General features: G+C 35.8%; 1 protein-coding gene across 9 annotated transcripts in view; it reads left to right on the top strand.

Annotated features, from left to right (window-relative positions):
* The window catches only part of Nup205 (nuclear pore complex protein Nup205), a 797,639-nt gene that overhangs the window by 628,702 nt on the left and 147,574 nt on the right, over positions 1–21,363 (top strand). For all 9 annotated transcript variants that reach the window (XM_067782251.1, XM_067782250.1, XM_067782256.1 and 6 more), the window contains one exon: positions 13,795–14,014. In XM_067782251.1, coding sequence (XP_067638352.1) covers positions 13,795–14,014 — 220 coding nt within the window. The remainder of the gene's footprint in view (positions 1–13,794; positions 14,015–21,363) is intronic.

The raw sequence follows: 21,363 nt of genomic DNA, 5'->3' as shown, positions 1-21,363 counted from the left end.
TTGTAGGCCCTGCCATTAAAATTGAGTTTAGTGAGCGCCCATTGCTGGTTGGCGCAGAACCGTCAAATACAACGCGTAGCTTTGTTGTTGTGCTATCTGCTTTGTGAACGCAGTGATGTGGTAAAAAATGTGCACGTACCTGGGCTGGTATAACGTCAACCGCTGACATATGACCAAGATCGATATATTCATTAATAAAAGCAGAGTATAGTTGCTTGAGTTCCGGATTACGCTGAAGCTTACGCTCAAGTGATTTAAATCTATTTAAGGCCTTCTCATACGATTCTCCTAATTCTTCTGCCGGCATCTTTTTAGGTAAATGTACCGAATAAGCGCCAGATTCCAAGCGAGTGTAATTTTTAAGAAAGTGATTTTCGCACCTTTCTTCTTCCACAGTCATTTGAGAAGCTGAATTTATACGTTCCTCTATTTCCCAAAAACGCTTTACGAAATTATCAAGTTATATATTTGTTTCAACCTCACCTGAGATGCCAACAGCTGTCAAACATGAAAATTTTGATGACTTTGTGGTACTGCTTCCAGACACAACCCATCCTAATTTTGTTTTTTGTAATACAGGTAAATCTTCGGCCAAACGTATTTGCCCGACGCATAACAGGTCAAAGAATAAACTGGCTCCAATAAGCATATCTATGCGCTGCGGTTCAAAAAATAGTGGATCTGCTAAATTAATGTTAGTTGGAATCTTCCAGTCAACGGATTTCAAAGAACGGCTTGGTTGCACATCGGTGATGGTAGGTGCGACGACTGCTGATAATTTGGTAGAGTAATTAGTGATACGTGAGTGTAGTTCAAGATCAACGATATGATCTGCAACAAATCCATTTTGGCCTATGCCAGAAACGGACAATGATGATTTAAATTTTCTTAACTGAAGCTGATTAACTAAGCGATTCGTGACGAAGTTCAGCTGGGATGCATAGTCAATCAACGCTCTGCGAGGAACCAGCGAACCAGAACGATTTTTTACGTAAATTGCGACTGTTGCTAAGATTACAAATGGCATATTGGTTTTACTAGAGTTAAACTCAGAACTCACCAATGTGGAACCTGTGTGCTGTGTTGATGGTAAACTAGAATTGTTCACATTACCTGAAGAAAGTCCATAGTTTGATGTTGACGGCGAATCGTACACTAATGCGTTGTTGGATGGCGCATTACCTAGATGAAGTAACGTGTGATGTTTCGATGAGCAATATTTGCAGTTGCCTGATCTACAGCTCTTGACCGAATGTCCAGCTCGAAGGCAGTTTATGCAAAGTTGCAATTTTTTAACCTCCTTAACCGCAAGGAGGGTGAAAGCCGAAGAAAGTTTTCACACTGTACGATGGTATGCTGGTTAGATTTGCATGATTTGCATTCGCTTGACGTCGAAGCAAGCGATACCTTACGATTATTGTTTAAATTTGATCGCTTTCCTACCTGTTTGTCGGACCTAAGTGCAATTTCTGCGTTTTCCACATTTTCCAAGCGCTGGCAGCGTTTTTCCAAAAATTTAGACATTGAGTCCCAGGATGGTAATTCATTTATGGGTGTTTCTTCTTCCCATTTCTTTCTGGAGGCGACGTCCATTTTTTGAAAAATAAGTTGGATAAGCATACCATCCGCAATTTGCTCCTTCGTACCCATTGTATGCAGTGCGCGTAGATGAGCGTTTATACCGTCACTTAATTCCCGAAGTTTTGCCACTGACTCACCTTCGATGCTCCTAAATTGTACAACATCTCTTATATGTGCCTGAAAATTCAAACGTTTTATTATCAAATCGTGCCTTTAGTAAATCGATTGGCTTTTCATAATTTTTCTCTGAAATTTCCAAAGAACGTATTGTGTCTAAAGCAACGTCGCGAAGGCTAGAGCGCAAATGTTGGAACTTTTCAACACGAGTTAAATCAACATCTTGATGCACCACTGTGTTAAACTTTGAAAAGAAATCAGGCCATTCCTTATAATTACCACTAAACTGCGGAATCTGGAGTACTGGTAGTTTCTGTTTGGGCGGTGTAACGATTATGGATTGTTCTCCTGCATTTATTCTACTGGTCGATGTATCAGATGCGGCTGAACGAAGCGTATGTAATTGGCGTTTCAACTTTGTTTTAGCCTCTATGTAGCGATTTGTGAATGTCAAAAGAATTTCCTCGGAGCCATCCTCATCTTCCAGTTGTGAATGCGCAACATCAAACCTTTTTTCTAGCCGCTCCACCTGCTCTATTCGCACTTCAATTGCCAGTTCATCCATATTTCGCAGTGCTTCGAATGTTAGCATGTCGTCAATCGCAGTAAGTTGCTGCACAAGGGAATCTCGCTTCTTTTTTGCGCCTCCTAAGTCCTCCGATTTCTTTGGCGGCATTATGGATATGATCGCTAATAATATTTAAATAAAGAAGGGGTTAAATAATACGGGCTGTGATCGCAAATCACGTCGGGGTCACCAAATGTTTCGTGGCCGCTAAGCTTTTTTAGCAGCCAGTTGCCAAATAAAATGAGATGCAGTTCGCCAAACCTCTGAAGCAAATTAAACTGCACCGCATAAAGAACTGAGCTGAAAAACCACTATAGTAAATGCCTCTATCGTATAGCCAAATTTAAGCACTGTAGCTGATACCAATCGCTTCCAAAAAGAAAAGACAAACCTAGATAAAACCAGTGCAAATTCTCCGCTGTAGAAACGCTGTAAAATCCAAAACGGTGGAGCCAACTAGTAAGGGGTGAAGCTTATGCCAATTGCGTCCAAATAAAAGCCAAGATTTAATATTTTTTATTATAATTTATTTTACCGCAATCGATGTGACAATGTCGAAGTCCAGCAAGAAAAAAAAGAAGTATACATAAGCTAAATAGCCAACGTCGCCCTAATTACAATATTCGATATACATACATACATTTAATTGTACATACGTACATATGTCCACACCAATTGTGCAAATCACATCATTTAGAGGTCGTCGATTCTTCGCTGCACAATACCGTATATTGCTTATTAGCTGTACCATCAGCTGATGTAGCAGTCGGTGACCTACTTTGCTTTGCAATTACAATTTGTCAAAGCAGTTTCTCCCAACTTAGAAGTGGGAGAAGCAACAAAATATAAAAAATGCATTTATTGGTGTATGTATTTAAAGCATATAATAACCCTTTAAGTATAGCGGAATTCTTGTGCGTGCAATTGTTCGGACTTAAGCAAGTACAGGCAGTGCTAGTACCATATAGTACAATTAGGAGTAGATAATATAATTAGAGTAGTATAGTATGTAATTAAACAGTTGCAATCCTGCAAATGCTAATGTCATCATTCTTTGGAATGAGTTCGGGGCTACTTTAAGGCCATACGGTAATATTTTAAATCGAAAAGTACCGTTAGCTGCTGTAAAGGATGTGATATTCCTTGACTCTGAGCTGAGTTCAATTTGGTGAAATCCCGACAATAAATCTAAGCATGAAAAATATTTTGCTCTTCCTAATTGATCTAGTATGTCATCAATTCTTGGCAACGGGAATTTATCTGCGGTTAGTTTTTTACTTACCTGTCTGTAATCTACAACCATTCTCAATCTTTTTTCTTGGTTATTTGGGAGTGTTTTCTTTGGTACTAATAAAATTGGACTATTAAATTCTGAAATTGAAGGTTCTATTATGTCATCTTTAATTAATTTATTTACTTGTTTACTAATTTCACTTTTATGAGCTTCTGGTATTCTATAATTTTTTACGTAGACCCGAGTTATTGTCTTTCATATGAAGTTTTTGTTTGTAAAAATTATTAGTGGTAATAGGTTCTGCTTTCAATGAAAAAATGTCAATGAATTCTGCACATAATGCATTAAGTGATTTATTTGCAAAGTTTGGAAAATTTTTATTTAATCTTTCTAATTTTTCTTTACTGTTGGCCTCATTTTCGAGTTTATTATTTTTAACTATTGTATAATCGTTCAAATTTTCTGTTTGTATATAGAAATCATGGAGTATTGCATTTTTATCTGTTGTATTTATAATTCTGACAAATGTTTGGTGTGAATCTGCTAAGGTGTTTGCAATAAAAATGCCTTCAGACAATTCTTGTTGTGGAATTAGTAAATCTGAATTGTTCTTTTTAATTTGAATTTGTCGAGGTACTTCTGATGTTGCTTGAATTGAAATACTATTGATTGTTGGTTTGTTAGTCATCTGTATTATTATGTTTTCTGGGTAGTTATATGGTCTTATTATTAGAGTGTCTCCTTCTGTTTGATAATCCAAGATGCAATTATATACTCAAAAAAAAAGTATCACTATCATTTTAATACACGATGTGCAAAAATGAAACAATTAACGATATCATTTTCGTGGCATCAATGCAACGATAAATATTATAAAAAGTATAATTAATAGTATCAATTTTGTATCTTGACTATTGATTTGCCCATGGAAAATATTTGTTTCGCCCTTAAAATGTATCAAAATGATAACTGTACAAATTTCCTAGTTTCATTATGATAACATTTAATACTAGATTGATTATAAAACGCATTACATTTGTATGTAGTCTATTAACTTGACAAATAAATTATCAAACTAATATTTCGAAAATGTCAATAACATAAGATCATTGATGACGAAAAACAGATAAGCAAAAATTGCACATTGATGCCTAGATGGCATCGCCTTGATGATAACTTTTTTTTGAGTGTATTTATACTCAGCTGAGCAGGGCTCACAGAGTATATTAACTTTGTTCGCATAACGGTAATCCGTAATGATCTGGGTGAAAAAAGAAATTCATTTAGCCATGACCGTCCGTCCGTCTGTCAACACGATAACTTGAGTAAATTTTGAGGTATCTTGATGAAATTTGGTATGTAGGTTCCTGGGAGCTCATCTCAGATCGCTATTTATAATGAACGAAATCAGACTACAACCACGCCCACTTTTTCGATATCGAAAATTTCAAAAACCGAAAAAGTGCGATAATTCATTACCAAAGACGGATAAAGCGATGAAACTTGGTAGGTGCGTTGACCTTGTGACGCAAAATAGAAAATTAGAAAAATTTTGGACAATGGGCGTGGCACCGCCCACTTTTAAAAGAAGGTAATTTAAAAGTTTTGTAAGCTGTAATTGGAAGTCGTTGAATATATCATGATGAAATTTGGTAGGCACGTTACTCCTATTACCATATGTGTGCTAAATAAAATTAGCAAAATAGGATGACGAACACGCCAACTTTAAAAAAAAAATTTTGTTTAAGTCAAATTTTAAGAAAAAATTTAATATCTTAACAGTATAAAAGTAAATTATGTCAATATTCGACTCCAGTAATGATATGGTGCAACAAAATACAAAGATAAAAGAAAATTTCAAAATGGGCGTAACTCCACCCTTTTTCATTTAATTCGTTTAGAATACTTTTAATGCTATAAGTCGAACAAAAATTTACCAATCCTTGTGAAATTCTGTAGGGACATAGATTCTATGACGATAACTGTTTCCTGTGAAAATGGGCGAAATCGGTTGAAGCCACGCCCAGTTTTTATACACAGTCGACCGTCTGTCCTTCCGCTCGGCCGTTAACACGATAACTTGCGCAAAAAACGATATATCTTAACTAAACTTAGTTCACGTACTTATCTGAACTCACTTTATCTTGGTATAAAATATGGTCGAAATCCGACTATCACCACGCCCACTTTTGCGATATCGAAAATACTAAAAATTTAAAAAATGTCATAATTCTGTACCAAATATGAAAAAAGAGATGAAACATGGTAATTGGATTGGTTTATTGACGCAAAATGTAATTTTAGAAAAAACTTTGTAAAATGGGTGTGACACCTACCATATCAAGTAGAAGAAAAAGAAAAAGTTCTGCAGGGCGAAATCAGAAGCCCTTGGAATCTTGGCAGGAATACTGTTCGTGGTATTACATATATAAATAAATTAGCGATACCCGACAGATGATGTTCGGGGTCACCCTAATCCACATTTCGGCCGATATCTCGAAAACGCCTTCACATATACAACTAAGGGCCACTCCCTTTTAAAACCCTCATTAATACCTTTAATTTGGTACCCATATCGTACAAACACATTATAAAGTCACCCCTGGTCCACCTTTATGGCGATATCTCGAAAAGGCGTCCACCTATAGAACTAAGGCCCACTCCCTTTTAAAATACTCATAACACCTTTCGTTTTATACCCATATCGTCCAAACACATTCTAGTGTCACCCCTGGTCCACCCTTATTGCGATATCTCGCAAAGGCGTCCACCTATAGAACTAAGGCCCACTACGTTTTAAATAATCATTAACACCTTTCATTTGATACCCATATCGTACAACACACATTCTAGAGTCACCCCTGGTCCACCTTTATGGCGCTATCCTGAAATTGCGTCCACCTATAGAACTATGGCGCACTCCCATTTAAAATACTCTTTAATACCTTCCATTTGAAACCAATGTCATACAAACACATTCCAGGGTTACCCTAGGTTCATTTTGCTAAATGGTTATTTTCCCTTATTTTGTCTCCAAAGCTCTCAGCTGAGTATGTAATGTTCGGTTACATCCGAACTTAATCTTCCTTAATTGTTTTTAATGAAATCTAATCCTAATATTCCATCGCATGGGATTAGGAAATTGTCTTCTACTACTTGAAATTTGTGTCTAATTAATAGATAATCGTCTTTTAAGTCTGCTTTAACCGTGCCAATAGTGCTTGTTATACCCTGACCAATTCCTCTTACATCTGTTTTTTGAGAATTATTTATCGTGACATTACTGTCAATTTGACCCTTTTTTATTATTGAAATATCCGCTCCTGTATCGATTAGGAGGGTTGATATGGAATCATTCAGAGTTGTTCTGGAAGATATGTAGCTATTAAGGTGTAAATTGAAAAAATATATTTTTTTATTTATTGAGGTGGAGTTATTGCGGTTAGATCCTCGTGTTATTGCGGTTAGATCCTCGGGATCCGAAATTTCGACCAGATCTTTGGTTATTTGGTCTGTTATTATTATTGTTATAATTATTGAAAGTGCGCCTCTGATTACCTCTAGAATTATTGTTCTGATAACTCCTACGGAAGTTACCTCGGAAGTGATTTTGTTGGAGAATATGTAAAAGCGAATTTGTATTTCCAGTTACTTCTGTGCAACTGTTAGTAAATCTTGATATAGCTTCGTTCATTTTTGTGAACGTTCCAGCTTGCATGCTAGTTTTTACTCTGATTGTGTAGCATACTTGGTTGCTAACTCTGGTGATAGTCCATCTGATATGTATGCTCCTTCCAACGATTTCGTGAGTTTTTCTATTTCCGCAGTATATTGGTTTGCAGTTTTACTGCGCTGTTATATATTCAAAACTTCAACTGATTCACCTTTAATTGCTGTTTTTAATTTTTGTTTTATCGCTTCAATTGAGCTTTCAGTGCTTAACAGGTTTCTGGCTGTTCCTTTCAGCTTGGTTTTTATCATCTAAACCGCTACAGCTTCATGGGTATCCTTAATTTGTTCTAGGATATCCAGAGCACCCAAGAAGCTATTCAAGTTCCCGGCTTTACTTACTTAAAAAATTCGACTATTGTTTGTGGCATTTTGTCGTTTTCAGTTTGTGAGTTTTTATCAAGAATTTCAATTTTGGGGTTCCCCTAAATTGGGTTGAGTTTCTCTTGTATGTTTGCATTTTTATTTTTATTAATACATTTATAAGATTTTTCTGCCAAAATCTTTTCTTCCAGAGGTGTGTTCAGAATAGTTTCCCATTTGCCCATTGAGGTGAAGGAAAAAAAAATGTTTTTTTTTTGTTCTATATTTTTCCCTTGGGTTTAGACCTTGTCTAGACCATCTGCTCGGCTCATGTATTTTTTCTTTAAACATTTATTATGAGTTGAGTATAATTTTAGGAATAAGTTGAGACAAGTGCAGACTTTCAAAATTATCAACAAGATTTTGATAATATCTAATGCCTCGCTATGGTCAATCACCTGAATGGAATTGATTACATTCTAATTTTGATTCTTGGCCTCCCATTGTCAAAAAGATATATACAAAAATTTTGTTCCTTTTTTTTTAATTTATTTTTATTTATGATCTGTAAGGTTATATATTATCAACATGCGTCTGATTTCCTCAATTCTAGTAGTAAGATTAGTAACATCCTCCATATTTGGCTCTCTAGTCATTCCATATCCTTCCAAAATTTGTTCAGCCATATTAAAGTTCTTTCATCGTCTTCGATTTCTATTTCCTCAATTGCGGCTTTTGGATAAGTCCCAAACTTTTTACCTTTTTCCATGTAAAAATTACAAATGTTTAGCACTCTAATATTTATATATTTATTATATATATATATATTTTTTTTATATGACCTTTAAATTTCGTATTTCATTCTTCAAACGGATTCTTTCTTCCGTGCTTGTTGTCAAATTAATTTTTTGGTACAAAATCGCTACTTCCCTTCTTAAATTAAACCTTTTTCCTCCTTTCCTTCTTTTGCTTTTAGTAGGCTTTGGAATCCTTGGTTCCTCTATCTTTTGTTGTTTTATCCTACGCTTATATTCTTCTACTGTAATTGCCTTAGGGCCCTGTTTAATTTTTTCTACTGTTTCTATTTCTACTGATTTTGCTACTACTATTTCTAATTTTTTTCCTCTTCTTCAATTAATTTACCACAACGAAAGAATAATGCGTCAAAATCGTCTTGACTATTAATGTCATTAATTTGAAAAGGATAGAGAAAGAAAAAAAACTTTCTTAAATTTATTGGCAAAAATCTACTTTTTGCCCTTAAACTGGCAGCCGTTAGGTTGCCATATGTTTCTGATATAATGTTAAAATACTTGAATAATAAATACATATTCTACTGTCCTCTTTTTCTCCTTGATGTGTTTGCTTCAGGCCAGGATTTATTCGACGTCGATATACTTTATGCTGCCATTCAAACTGTTTGTTTATTACTGCCTTTCAAATTTTTTGTTTATTACTGCCATTCAAATTGTTGTGTATTCTACCCTACAATTATGCTTGGCATTGAATTTCTTCCTTGGTTTCTTTCTCTGACTGTAGACTTTTTCAAAGAAGTCGTCCGTTTTATCACCTGAGTGTGCCTTCGAAAATAATATGTCCTAGGAATTAAATACTTCGAAAATATGTCATCGGGAATAAGTTGATGTGTGCGTTCTGTCAAGAGTTTAGCAGTCTGCTTCAAAATAACTGTCTGCTGGTAGTACTTGGCAGGATAATCAATTAATACAGTAGGTGGTTGTCCTGCTTGAGATATTGTAGCAGGTATTGCAGGATCCTTTCAAGAGTTTAAGGATTTTTAAAGGAAGTCTGAATATATTTCAAGCAGCAGACGAGGGAGTCTGCCGATTTAATTCAGCCGCTCAAAGGAGACTGCCGGACTTATGAAATTGTTGTACAAACAAGTAAGGAAAGCTAAGTTCGGGTGTAACCGAACATTACATACTCAGCTGAGAGCTTTGGAGACAAAATAAGGGAAAATCACCATTTAGCAAAATGAACCTAGGGTAACCCTGGATTGTGTTTGTATGACATGTGTATCAAATGAAAGGTGGTAATGATTATTTAAAACGTAGTGGGCCTTAGTTCTATAGGTGGACGCCTTTTCGAGATATCGCAATAAGGGTGGACCAGGGGTGACTCTAGAATGTGTTTGTACGATATGGGTATCAAATTAAAAGTATTAATGAGGGTTTTAAAAGGGAGTAGCCCTTATTTGTATATGTGAAGGCGTTATCGAGATATCGACCAAAATGTGGACCAGGGTGACTCAGAACATCTTCTGTCGGGTACCGCTAATTTATATATATATTTCATACCACGTACAGTATTCCTGCCAAGATTCTAAGGGCTTTTGATTTCGCCCTGCAGAACTTTTTCATTTTCTTCTACTTAATATGGTAGGTGTCACACCCATTTTGCAAAGTTTTTTCTAAAGTTATATTTTGCGTCAAAAAACCAATCCAATTACCATGTTTCATCTCTTTTTTCATATTTGGTACAGAATTATGGCATTTTTTTCATTTTTCGTAATTTTCGATATCGGAAAAGTGGGCGTGGTCATAGTCGGATTTCGGCCATATTTTATACCAAGATAAAGTGAGTTCAGATAAGTATGTGAACTAAGTTTAGTTAAGATATATCGTTTTTTGCGCAAGTTATCGTATTAACGGCCGAGCGGAAGGACAGACGGTCGACTGTGTATAAAAACTGGGCGTGGCTTCAACCGATTTTGCCCATTTTCACAGTTATCGTCACAGAATCTATGTCCCTACCAAATTTCACAAGGATTGCTAAATTTTTGTTCGACTTATAGCATTAAAACTATTCTAGACGAATTAAATGAAAAAGGGCGGAGTTACGCCCATTTTGAAATTTTCTTTTATCTTTGTATTTTGTTGCACCATATCATTACTGGAGTCGAATGTTGACATAATTTACTCTTATACTGTTAAGATATTAGATTTTTTCTTAAAATTTGACTTAAAACAATTTTTTTTAAAGTGGGCGTGTTCGTCATCCTATTTCGCTAATTTTTATTTAGCACACATATAGTAATTAGAGTAACGTGCCTACCAAATTTCATCATGATATCTTCAACGACTTCCAATTACAGCTTGCAAAACTTTTTAATTACCTTCTTTAAAAATTGGGCGGTGCCACGCCCATTGTCCAAAATTTTTCTAATTTTCTATTTTGCGTCACAAGGTCAACGCACCTACCAAGTTTCATCGCTTTATCCATCTTCGGTAATGAATTATCGCACTTTTTCGGTTTTTCGAAATTTTCGATATCGAAAAAGTGGGCGCGGTTGTAGTCCGACTTCGTTCATTTTAAACAACGATCTGAGATGAGCGCCCAGGAACCTACATACCAAATTTCATCCAGATACCTCAAAATTTACTCAAGTTATCGTGTTTGCAGAAGGACGGACGGACATGGCTAAATGAATTTCTTTTTTCACCCAGATCATTTTGATATATAGAAGTCTATATCTATCTCGATTAGTTTATGCCGTTACGGATTACTGTTACGCGAACAAAGTTAATATACTCTGTGAGCTCTGCTCAGCTGAGTATAAAAATTAGTACTGTTAAATTTCAGTATGCATTATACCAAGTTGCAACTGACATGTGTCTCTCTATTTTATCTCTACACTATTCTCCACTTCTATGACTGAAAAGTGTGTGTGTGTCCACGATTCATCACAACCGATTCAGCTATAGGTTATATGCCATGATCAACAGAGGTGAGTGTCTCCGCTTTTAAGCACAACACGTTTAAAATCGATCTATTTAACCACTGCCGCGAGTCTTCAATAATTTCCGCTGGATGGGTTTCCCAAACATTATCTAAGTGATGATAAGCGTTTTTTTACCCGCAAATGTAGAAGCATGTAACACGGCTATCGTCTTCCATGACAGAAAAATACCTTAACATATCCTACTTAAACTCAAGCCCAATAATACTAATACCACGAGCATACGCCAGCAATTGCACGCTTTTATAAAAGAACTTTCCTGATAGATTTTGTTTGGCGGCTGGAGCTCTCTATTCTAGTATTCAAGTAAAATCAATCATGCACTACGAAACCACTTTGTCTGAAACCTCGTTTGGTCTCGAACGGCTGGGAAAGGTCTTTTTTTTTCAAGTTTTTCTAGGCCTTTCGCAATGGAAGCCAGTTTGGAAGTATTTTTACAACTTAAGTTTAAAAGTTTTAAGCCCCCAAATTGTTGCTTAATTTGGTGGTTCATTGAGTTTAAGGCTAAGTTGTTTTAGTAATAATTTTTATAATACTTAATTTCATACTGGTATCTTTTTTATTATACCTTTCATGAAAACGAAATGGTCAATTAGGTTTATTCCGGAGATGAGATAGACCCACCAATGAGTACACCGAAATAATCAAGATTACGATTGATTTAGCCATCTCCGTCAGTCTATCTGTTTGAACGCAAGCTCCGGTTGATCATTTGTCTGAACCGACTGGAGTAGACTACTAGTGAATATATCTCCAAAAACCGATTTTTCGGATAAGAGGTTTTTCGTCATATATTCCTCACTTTAATAGCTACAAAACTGAAATTGCACTATGATGCTTACTCACTATGATGCTGCGTGTGCCGGAATAGGAGGAGCGAGAAGGGGCTACAGGCTGCTCGGAATATTTCTGTCCATGCTACGTAGATAGTAGTGATGGGCTGGAGGGGCCGCATAATATGGAGGCGCCGTTTGACCTGGAATCGGGGTTAGGTTCAATAACTTCCCGGAGCAGGAGGGTATGGAGGATTCAAGCTGCAAGGAGCTGCTCTGAGGATAATATTGTGACGAATTTAGGGAAATTATGCTTATTTGAAACCTTCTGCTAACGTTCGAATCGCTAAACTGTTGAATAAATCACTCCAATATTCAGTATTGCAAACTGGTGGTTATTTAGATTACTTTGGGAGTAGTACTTCACAATTATACTTCACAACCAATAGCGCGTTTAAATCAAATTGATTAGTTATTACTCAGCTTGCGCTGCTTTATACTCTCTGTTGCCTCTTCCGCATATTTCTCCAAAGGTATAGACGTTTCACCTTCTAGAACTCTTATAGCTCGTGCTTGGTTACCAGCTATATACGTGTATATTTGGAGTTTATAGCCATATGCGTGTGTATGTGTGAGAAACTATTTCGGCTGATGACTACATGTGTGTGTGTGTGAGATATCTCTTCGTCGCCTTCTACATAAGTGTTGCTATATATACATGTATATAAGAGTGGCTGCTTCATGTTTTTGTTGTTGCGTGATTATTTACTAACAGCCTAGTGATGTCAACATCCGCCACAATATCATGTGGGAGGACGACACAAATTTAATCGGGATACACTGAAATTACTGCCCTTGATCTGGAAAATATTCCGAGTCATTCCGGTAAATGGAACCGGCTGGCAGTTATATTTCAATTTCACTTTCCCTCTGTTGATATACACACATATATCGCACTAAGGTTACTTTCCACTTCCTTATTCATAGCCGGATTATGAGGGACCTAAAATTGGTTTTGTTTATGCTTCTGATTCACATGTCGGCTTTATTGCACCATGGACCGGAGCTTGTCAACTTTGTCAAGGTTTTCTATTCTGTAAGACTATGGCTGCGTTAAAAAATCACAAATTATCTCTGCGTTACTGCCCAGCACTCACATGAGCCGATTTTTTGACAGTGGCATGAGTCCATTGGAAAAAATTTTTTTCTTGGTGCTAATTTTACTACGTACTGTTATCTCACAAACCACGGCCTGGGACCGGGCATGCAATCCCGAAACTCATAATCCAGATACGATAAAATTCCTACTAGCCATATTCTTGAATAAACTAAATTCGAACACAAAACCTCAACAAAATCACCCAAAATATATATATTGATAAAATTGTTTAAATTTTTGTCGGAATTAATTCATGTGAGGTTTTTTAAAATTAAAGATTATGATGTTCCCTCGTAGATTCTTATGTAGGCAAGTTGTAAATATGAAGAATTTAAAACCAAATGCTATAAGGGCACTTGAAAGATGTAACGTTTATTCGACTAACCTAATTAAAATGGCATATAAATATTTAGATCGGTATTAAAGCTTTCAACTTTTCATACATATTTTAGTTTTCTTAGCATTCTTAGAATGTAATTATTGCATTTTGTTATGCTGGTCTTTATACTACCTATGTGCAAAACTGTTCCACTGGCGAAATATAATAATACTACATATTTTTTAATCTCACAGGAATTGGAACAAATGGAACATACCACTTTGAGAATATTGTTCGCTCAGACTCAAACATCTTGAACTTAAAAACTGTTTTGAAGCGACTATTGGAATGGATTGTTATTAGCAATGTTAACTCTCAAAAACTTCGAATCAACTTGTATGCTGCAGTGTTGGCCTGCCTTGGAATATTTAATGGACATTTGTCAGAAAATACAACACACAATAGCAAACTTACGTACGTATTAATTAATATCTTATAAGGGTTATGTTAATGTCACGATAATATTTTCTGAAATTGTGAGGGAATATTTTTAAGTACTATATAATTATTTTGCCACGTTCCCTTTACTGGCATTTTCTGGCACAATGCTTGCAAATCTTTACACGCAAACTTCCTGCATTTCCTATTCACAGCCGATTTGATTTGCTTTGCTGGATTTGCATTTGGTATTTTATTTTTGTACTCAGCTGAGCAAAGCTCTATGCCTCTCATGGCATCCGGTTCTATGTACCGTAGCGTCTCGTTCCGACCAAGGGCTGTAATTTCAGTGTAACTCCATTTAATTTGTTGCGTCCTCCCACTAATTGCCAATATCGGAGCAGCTCCTTGCAGCTGGTTTGCTCCATACCCTCCTGCTCTGGGAAGGTATTGAAGCTAACATCGGTCTAAAGATGTGATTTTGCTGTATATGCCGGAAAATGATCTACCTCAGACGGTCATACTCATGTCAGTGTGTCACGCGGAAAAGACAGTTGCATCGTTGGGAATGTTCTGGGTTAGAACCCAACGTTCGTCGTCCCCGAAATTACTACACAACTTTTGTGGCTCCCTGCTGTTCGCGTCCAAGGACGACCCGCGGTTCACGCTCAAGCGTACCACCGCCACTTTCTAGCAGCAACGCTGCCCTGTAGGCTACATCAACTGACCGCTGCACGAAGGTAGATTTTAAACATTTAGGCGGCCATAATTGAATTTCTGAAAGTTACCACAATTACAAAAAAAAAAAAAAAATCACTCCCTCAGCTTAAGGATAGACAGGGGAACAATAATTATACCCCTTCCTATCCATCGCATAGCTGGCGTTAGCTGTCAAGTAATCGGAATTTGGCTATTTCTGAAACGCGTGTTATAGTTTTTTTTTTTAACCTATGTGAAATCGCGTGTCTTAACGTGACTATTTTAAGTTTTAAGACAATTGAATTGAGTAATTGTGATGGATTCTGATATTTCAGGTAAATACTAACATTATTAATGGTGTTTGTGATTTTTAAAAGTTATAAATTGATAAAGAACCTGTTTTGTTTAGGATGTTAAAAAATTGTTTGTGTTCAAAACCAATTTTGTTATGTTTTCAAGTCCGTCCAAGTGAAAATTAGTTTTGAACATGGTACTTGGCACAATTAGCTTGCTAACTGCTTTAAATTTAGCTGCAGATACTTGCAGATAGGGGTTAGATAGAGGGTTTGATACACCCTTGTTGATGTACAAAAAGAAAAATATTTTTGGCCGCCTAAAACTTGAAAATCTACCTATGTGCGCTGTTGTGCCAAACGGTGCCAATGCATTTTCCGATTCCACCTTTATAGATGTTTCAGGATTAGCAATGGCAACCGGCAACACCAGGTACTACAGCAGCAGTTGGGCAGCACACCCGACAAAGCCTAAATCTTTCAAGCCGTGTCGACCCATATCTAGCCCCCAGAGCAGAGTGATATCAACGCACACCACAAAATCAGGCATTCCAACTTGCCAGTCGACACCAGAGGCAGACAACTTACAAAGCAAATAGACTTATCGTATTGTTGCTATGCCCTACTCGAATCGCAGGTAACTGTCACAGCTATATTTTCATCCTAAGCGCAGCACAGCTGTGTCGAATGGCAGCCGATGCTCACTTTCGCATCTGACCACATGCCCATACTTCTTTCAATACAGCGACCTGCTAATTGTTTCACCTTTGAAATCGGACTTTTATTAATTTCAAAAAAGCCAGCTGGAACGGCTACACAACCTTCACAAATCAATCTTTTACTGCTTTCCCCATTCCGACTGATGTCCGGCAAGGCGAGCGTGCGTTCCGCAAGGTCACCACTTCAGCTTTGGAACGTTTTATTGCGGCCGGTAGAATACATGAAGTAGTGCCCAATTTCCCGGCTGACGCAGCAAACTTAACAAAAGAACGTGACCTTACCAGAAAATTCGACCTTATACCCCTACAGAGGTTGAAAAAGCCATCAAAAAGGACAAGCCCTCTAAATCAATAGGCCCACACGGAAAATCCATGCCAATTCTAAGAAACCTTGGCGCTGCGGGCATAAACTACCTAACGCACGTTTTCAAATTGTCGGTAAAGGCCTTTGTCATACCCGAACAATGGAAAATGGCAAAGATATTTCCACTACTAAGGCCTAGAAAACCAGCTAACGACATATCGACCGATATCACTCCTTTCGCCAATAGCAAAGACATCGGAAACCATTGTAAACTTGGAAAAATAAATTAGAAAGAAACGGTGATGTGTAGCGTAAGAATATTATTGTTTTTATCAGAGAAATGCATTTCCTTTTATACAAAATTTCTTAACTTACATATACATAATTACACTAACACTTACAAACTAAAAGTATCTACATTCCTACTGCCTGTATGCCAAATCAGCATATTATTACGTTGACCTAATTATAGCTATAGTGAAATGTAAATATTTTGGCAGTCACATTGACGAACCGACAATGTCGATCAGTCACGATGATCGATAAGTGTGTTTGTCAATGTGACGCGTTAACAATTCTGGTTGACAAATGTAAACACATATGTGCCTTGGGTGTCGGTATGTTTGTGTGATGATGAACTCAAGCTGAGTTCAGAATAATTTATTTGGTCGCTATGGCTTGACTGTGTGTGGTCGATATTGGTATATGCATTTGTATATGCATAAAAAATGCATTGTATGTGCGTATTTTGGTAGTGCTACACCATCCGCCTTAGAAATAGTCATATATAATTGAAGACAATGGTATATGACTATTAAAGATATTGAACGTAATGAGTTTGTTTATATCTATTTAAATTTGTTTCACATGTGTGTTTGTTGTGCTGACTTTGGTTTTTTAGTATATTTTTATTTTATCATGCTGTTTTTGTTTTCTTTGGCTTGTGTGCATATTTACTATTGTGAGTAAAGTTTCGTATCATTTTACATCTGTGACCCATTAAATTCGTTTGACACAATCGACTTTCAAGTGTGTCGACCCACCTAAAACCCGCTTATGTATACAAATTATTCTTTAACATTTAATCGTTGTATGGTCATAATTTATGAGGTAATAGTACTTGATGCTAAAATGAATTTGTATGTGTATGTGTTCTTTGCTTTTGTTTGTTTACATTTCCTTTACATATGTATCTATTATGCTGATTTTTGTTTCTTTTTTTTGTGTTTTTATACCTTTCATGATAATGAAATGGTATATTAATTTCGTCACGAAACCCAAAATTGTAAGTCCTTAAAGGAAAATAGATAGACCCACCATTAAGTATACCGAAATAATCAGAATGAAGAGCTGAGTTGATTTAGCCATGTCCGTCTGTCTGTCTGTCCGTCTGTCCGTCTGTCTGTTTGTATGCAAACTAGTCCCTCAATTTTTGAGATATCTTGATAAAATTTGGTGAGCAGGTGTATTTGGGTGTCCGATTAGACATTTGTCGGAACCGGCCGGATCGGACCACTATAGCATATATCCTCCATACAACCGATTTTTCAGAAAAAGAGGATTTTTGTAATATCTTACTCAATTTAACAGATTGAAGCTTCAAACTTCACCATATACTTTCGTATATTGCACATATTGTTGCCTGAAAAAATTGATGAGATCGGTCGTATATATAGTATATATCCCCCACAACCGATTGTTCAGATAAGAAACTTTTCGTAATTACTGCTCTATTTTAAGAGCTAGAGGCTTCAAATTTCAACGAATGCTTACGTATATAGCATATATGGTTGTCTGAAAAAATCATACAGATCGGTGGTATATATAGTATATATCTCATACAACCGATTGTTCAGATAAGAAACTTTTCGCAATTTCTGCCCCGTTTTAACAGCGATAAGCTTCAAATTTCACCGATTGCTTACGTATATAGTGTATATTGTTGTGTCAAAAAAACATAGAGATCGGTGATATATATAATATATGCATGATGGTATATAAGTATATATATAGTATATATATATATTTTTTTTCGATTTCGGCCCCATTTTAACAGCTAGAAGCTTCAAATTTCACCAAATGCTTACGTGTATAGCATATATTGATGTCTGAAAAAATCATTGAGATCGGGTGTATACATAGTATATATCTCATACAACCGATTGTTCAGATAAGAAACTTTGCGCAATTTCTGCCCCGTTTTAACAGCTAGAAGCTTCAAATTTCACCAAATGCTTACGTATATAGCATATATTGTTGTCTGAAAAAATCATAGAGATCGGTGGTATATATATTATATACTTCATACAAACTGTCATTTTTGCCCCTTTTTTACGGATAGAAGCTTCAAAATTCATCAAGTTTCATCAAATAGCTACGTTTACTTCATATACTTTTGAAATACGTGATTCGTAGTCGTAGTTTTTACATGCAGACCATAAAAAACGTGAAGCTTTGCATCTTCACACAAAGTACCTACCTAATTTTTATTTTATATTTATCTTAAAAATCGTTTAGATATGTTCAAATTTCACCAAATGTTTACGAGTATAGCATATATTGTTGTCTGAAAAAATCATAGAGACCGGTGGTATATATAATCTCATACAACCGATTGTTCAGATAAGAATCTTTGTGCAATTTCTTCCCCATTTTAATAGCTAGAAGCTTCAAATTTCACCAAATGCTTTCGTGTATAGTATATATTGTTGTCTGAAAAATCATTAAGATCGGTGGTGTATATAGTATATATCTCATACAACCGATTGTTCGGATAAGAAATTTTGCGCAATTTCTTCCCCATTTTAACAGCTAGAAGCTTCAAATTTCACCAAATGCTTACGTGTATAGTATATATTGTTGTCTGGAAAAATCATTGAGATCGGTGGTATATATAGTATATATATCATGCAACCGATTGTTCAGATAAGAAACTTTGCGCAATTTCTGCCCCGTTTTAACAGCTAGAAGCTTCAAATTTCACCAAATGCTTACGTATATAGCATATATTGTTGTCTGAAAAAATCATAGAGATCGGTGGTAAATATATTATATACCCCATATAAACTGTATTTTTTGCCCCTTTTTTACGGCTAGAAGCTTCAAAATTCAAAACATTTCATCAAATAGTTACGTTTACGTCATATATTGTTAAATACGTGATTCGTAGTCAAAGTTTTTACACGCAGACCACAAAAAACCTGAAACTTTGCATCCTCACACAAAGTACCTACCTATTTTTTATTTTATATTTATTTTAAAAATCGTTTAGGTATGTAAATCTGTTCACTAGATATTTCTTATCTTATACATCCGATCATTCGGAGATTACGAACGGGATAAGATTATTGTTCAGCCCCATTCATGAAAGGTATGAAGTCTTCGGCATAGCCGAAGACAGTCCCGTCCTTACTTGTTTTTTTTTTTTTGTTTTTTTTTTTTTTTTTGGACGAGTAAAGTGGAATGCTTATGTTGAAATCGTGTTATTTTTTTTTTTGGTAAATTATGTGAGTTACTAGCAGATGTTTTATTATGGTTTAAGTCTATTCTTATGAACTATTATCTCCTTATCTGTATTGGTCATATCACTATTTCCTATTCTATGTGGTATTAATGTGAAATTGTTGTTTTTGTCAATATTCTTTACTCTATACTGTCCTTTATATTTATTATCTAACTTATGGCCGGCCTCTTCTCTAACTAACACTAGGTCACCTATACCTATTTCCTTACTGTAGCTACTTCTATCATAGTTTGTTTTTTGTTTTTCTTTAGTCTCCTGGACTGATTTCCTAGCTCACTGCTGGGCTATTTGTAGTCTGTATTTTATTTCTTTATTGTATGCCTCGTGGTTATACACTGGGCTTATTTTATTTTCTTCTAGAAATTCGTAAGTGGGGGGGTTTTTCGCGAATATAAGCTCGAAAGGACAATACCCATGTACGGTCGATGGCGTTGTATTGTAACAGTACGCGAAATACCTAAGCTATTCATCCCAATCATCTTTGTCACTGGATATGTATGAACGTATTCATTAAACGTTTTGTGAGTACTCTCTACAGTGCCCAAAGTTTGATGATGGTATGGTGCTGAGTTTTTATGCTCAGTTTTTAGCAGTTTGCATAGTTCTTCGAATAAGCTATTTTTGTATTCGGTTCCCATATCTGTTACGATTGTTTTCATGCAACCATAAGTCAAAATGAATTGCTCGAATACAGCTTTAGCAACTGTTATCGCATGTTTGCTTGGGACTGGGATTGCTACCAAGTATTTGGTTAGATCGCATATAGATCGTTTCCATTTATCGACTTCGGTAATGGTCCGACTGTATCGATTTGTAAAATGTCAAAAGCTTTCGGAGGTGTCTCCGTTATTGTCATTGGTTCCTTTATATGCTTATTATCTTTATTCGTTTTACAGTGGATGCAGTTGTTTACGTATTTCTTTATGTCACTTCTCATGTTTTTCCAGCTATATTTTTGCTTGATTTTCTTTATCATGCGATTTATTACTGGATGGCCACCACTAATAGGATCGTCATGATATTTGTGCAGCATTTCTTTAATTTTCCCGGGATTTGTCACATATATAACCTCTTATTGTTAGATTTTTGAAAACCTTGGTACCTTCTATAAATTTGCCTACTGCAGCACAATTACTTTTAAACAATTTGTCCCCTCAGGACAACTGTATTTGTGCAAGTCCTAAATTAGCGGCTTCTTTTTCAAGCCTGATAAAGAATTATCCTAAGTCAATTTTATCATCAACAATTAGTTTGCTTGTATTTGTAGTGCTAAACATTTTCTTTCCCTTTTTGAAAATATAATTTCGGGGAATCGAAAACGAGCCTGACATGTCTTTTTACTTCAAATGTATTTAGCGCTTCATATATTTTGGGGTTCTCTTTGTGACTCTCTTCATTTTTAATATTATCTTTAGTATTTTTAGCTGCTGATCTAGTTGTGACTTTCATTAGTTTGTGTAGAAAAATAATAATTTCCAATGTGACTCTGTATTGATAAAAATCAACTTTGCTTATATTGATACTTTGCGGATATGAATACTTGGAATTTACTCATGTATATTAATACTATGCAGATATCAATACTGGGAATTTAAAATTCTAGGAAATATTAATATTGAAATTATTTTTATGTTTGATGTTGTCAAGTATGTATTGTAAAAGAATGTGTCAAGTTCAGTTGAAATAAAGAAATCAATTCAATAGGTTATGGGCCCAGGCACGGAGGCTCCGCAATTTTAAAGTATTATTTATCGTTCACGAGTAACACATACATTTGCATACAGTCGTAATGAGTTCCATGTATCAGATAATTATGATACCTGGAGCATCCAAATGCGTAGTGTGCT

The sequence above is a fragment of the Eurosta solidaginis genome, chromosome 4 (assembly GCF_040869045.1).
Source record: "Eurosta solidaginis isolate ZX-2024a chromosome 4, ASM4086904v1, whole genome shotgun sequence".
Classification (NCBI taxonomy): domain Eukaryota; kingdom Metazoa; phylum Arthropoda; class Insecta; order Diptera; family Tephritidae; genus Eurosta; species Eurosta solidaginis.
The sequence above is the reverse complement of the archived record's forward strand: the minus strand, read 5'-3'. Positions and strand labels throughout refer to the sequence as shown.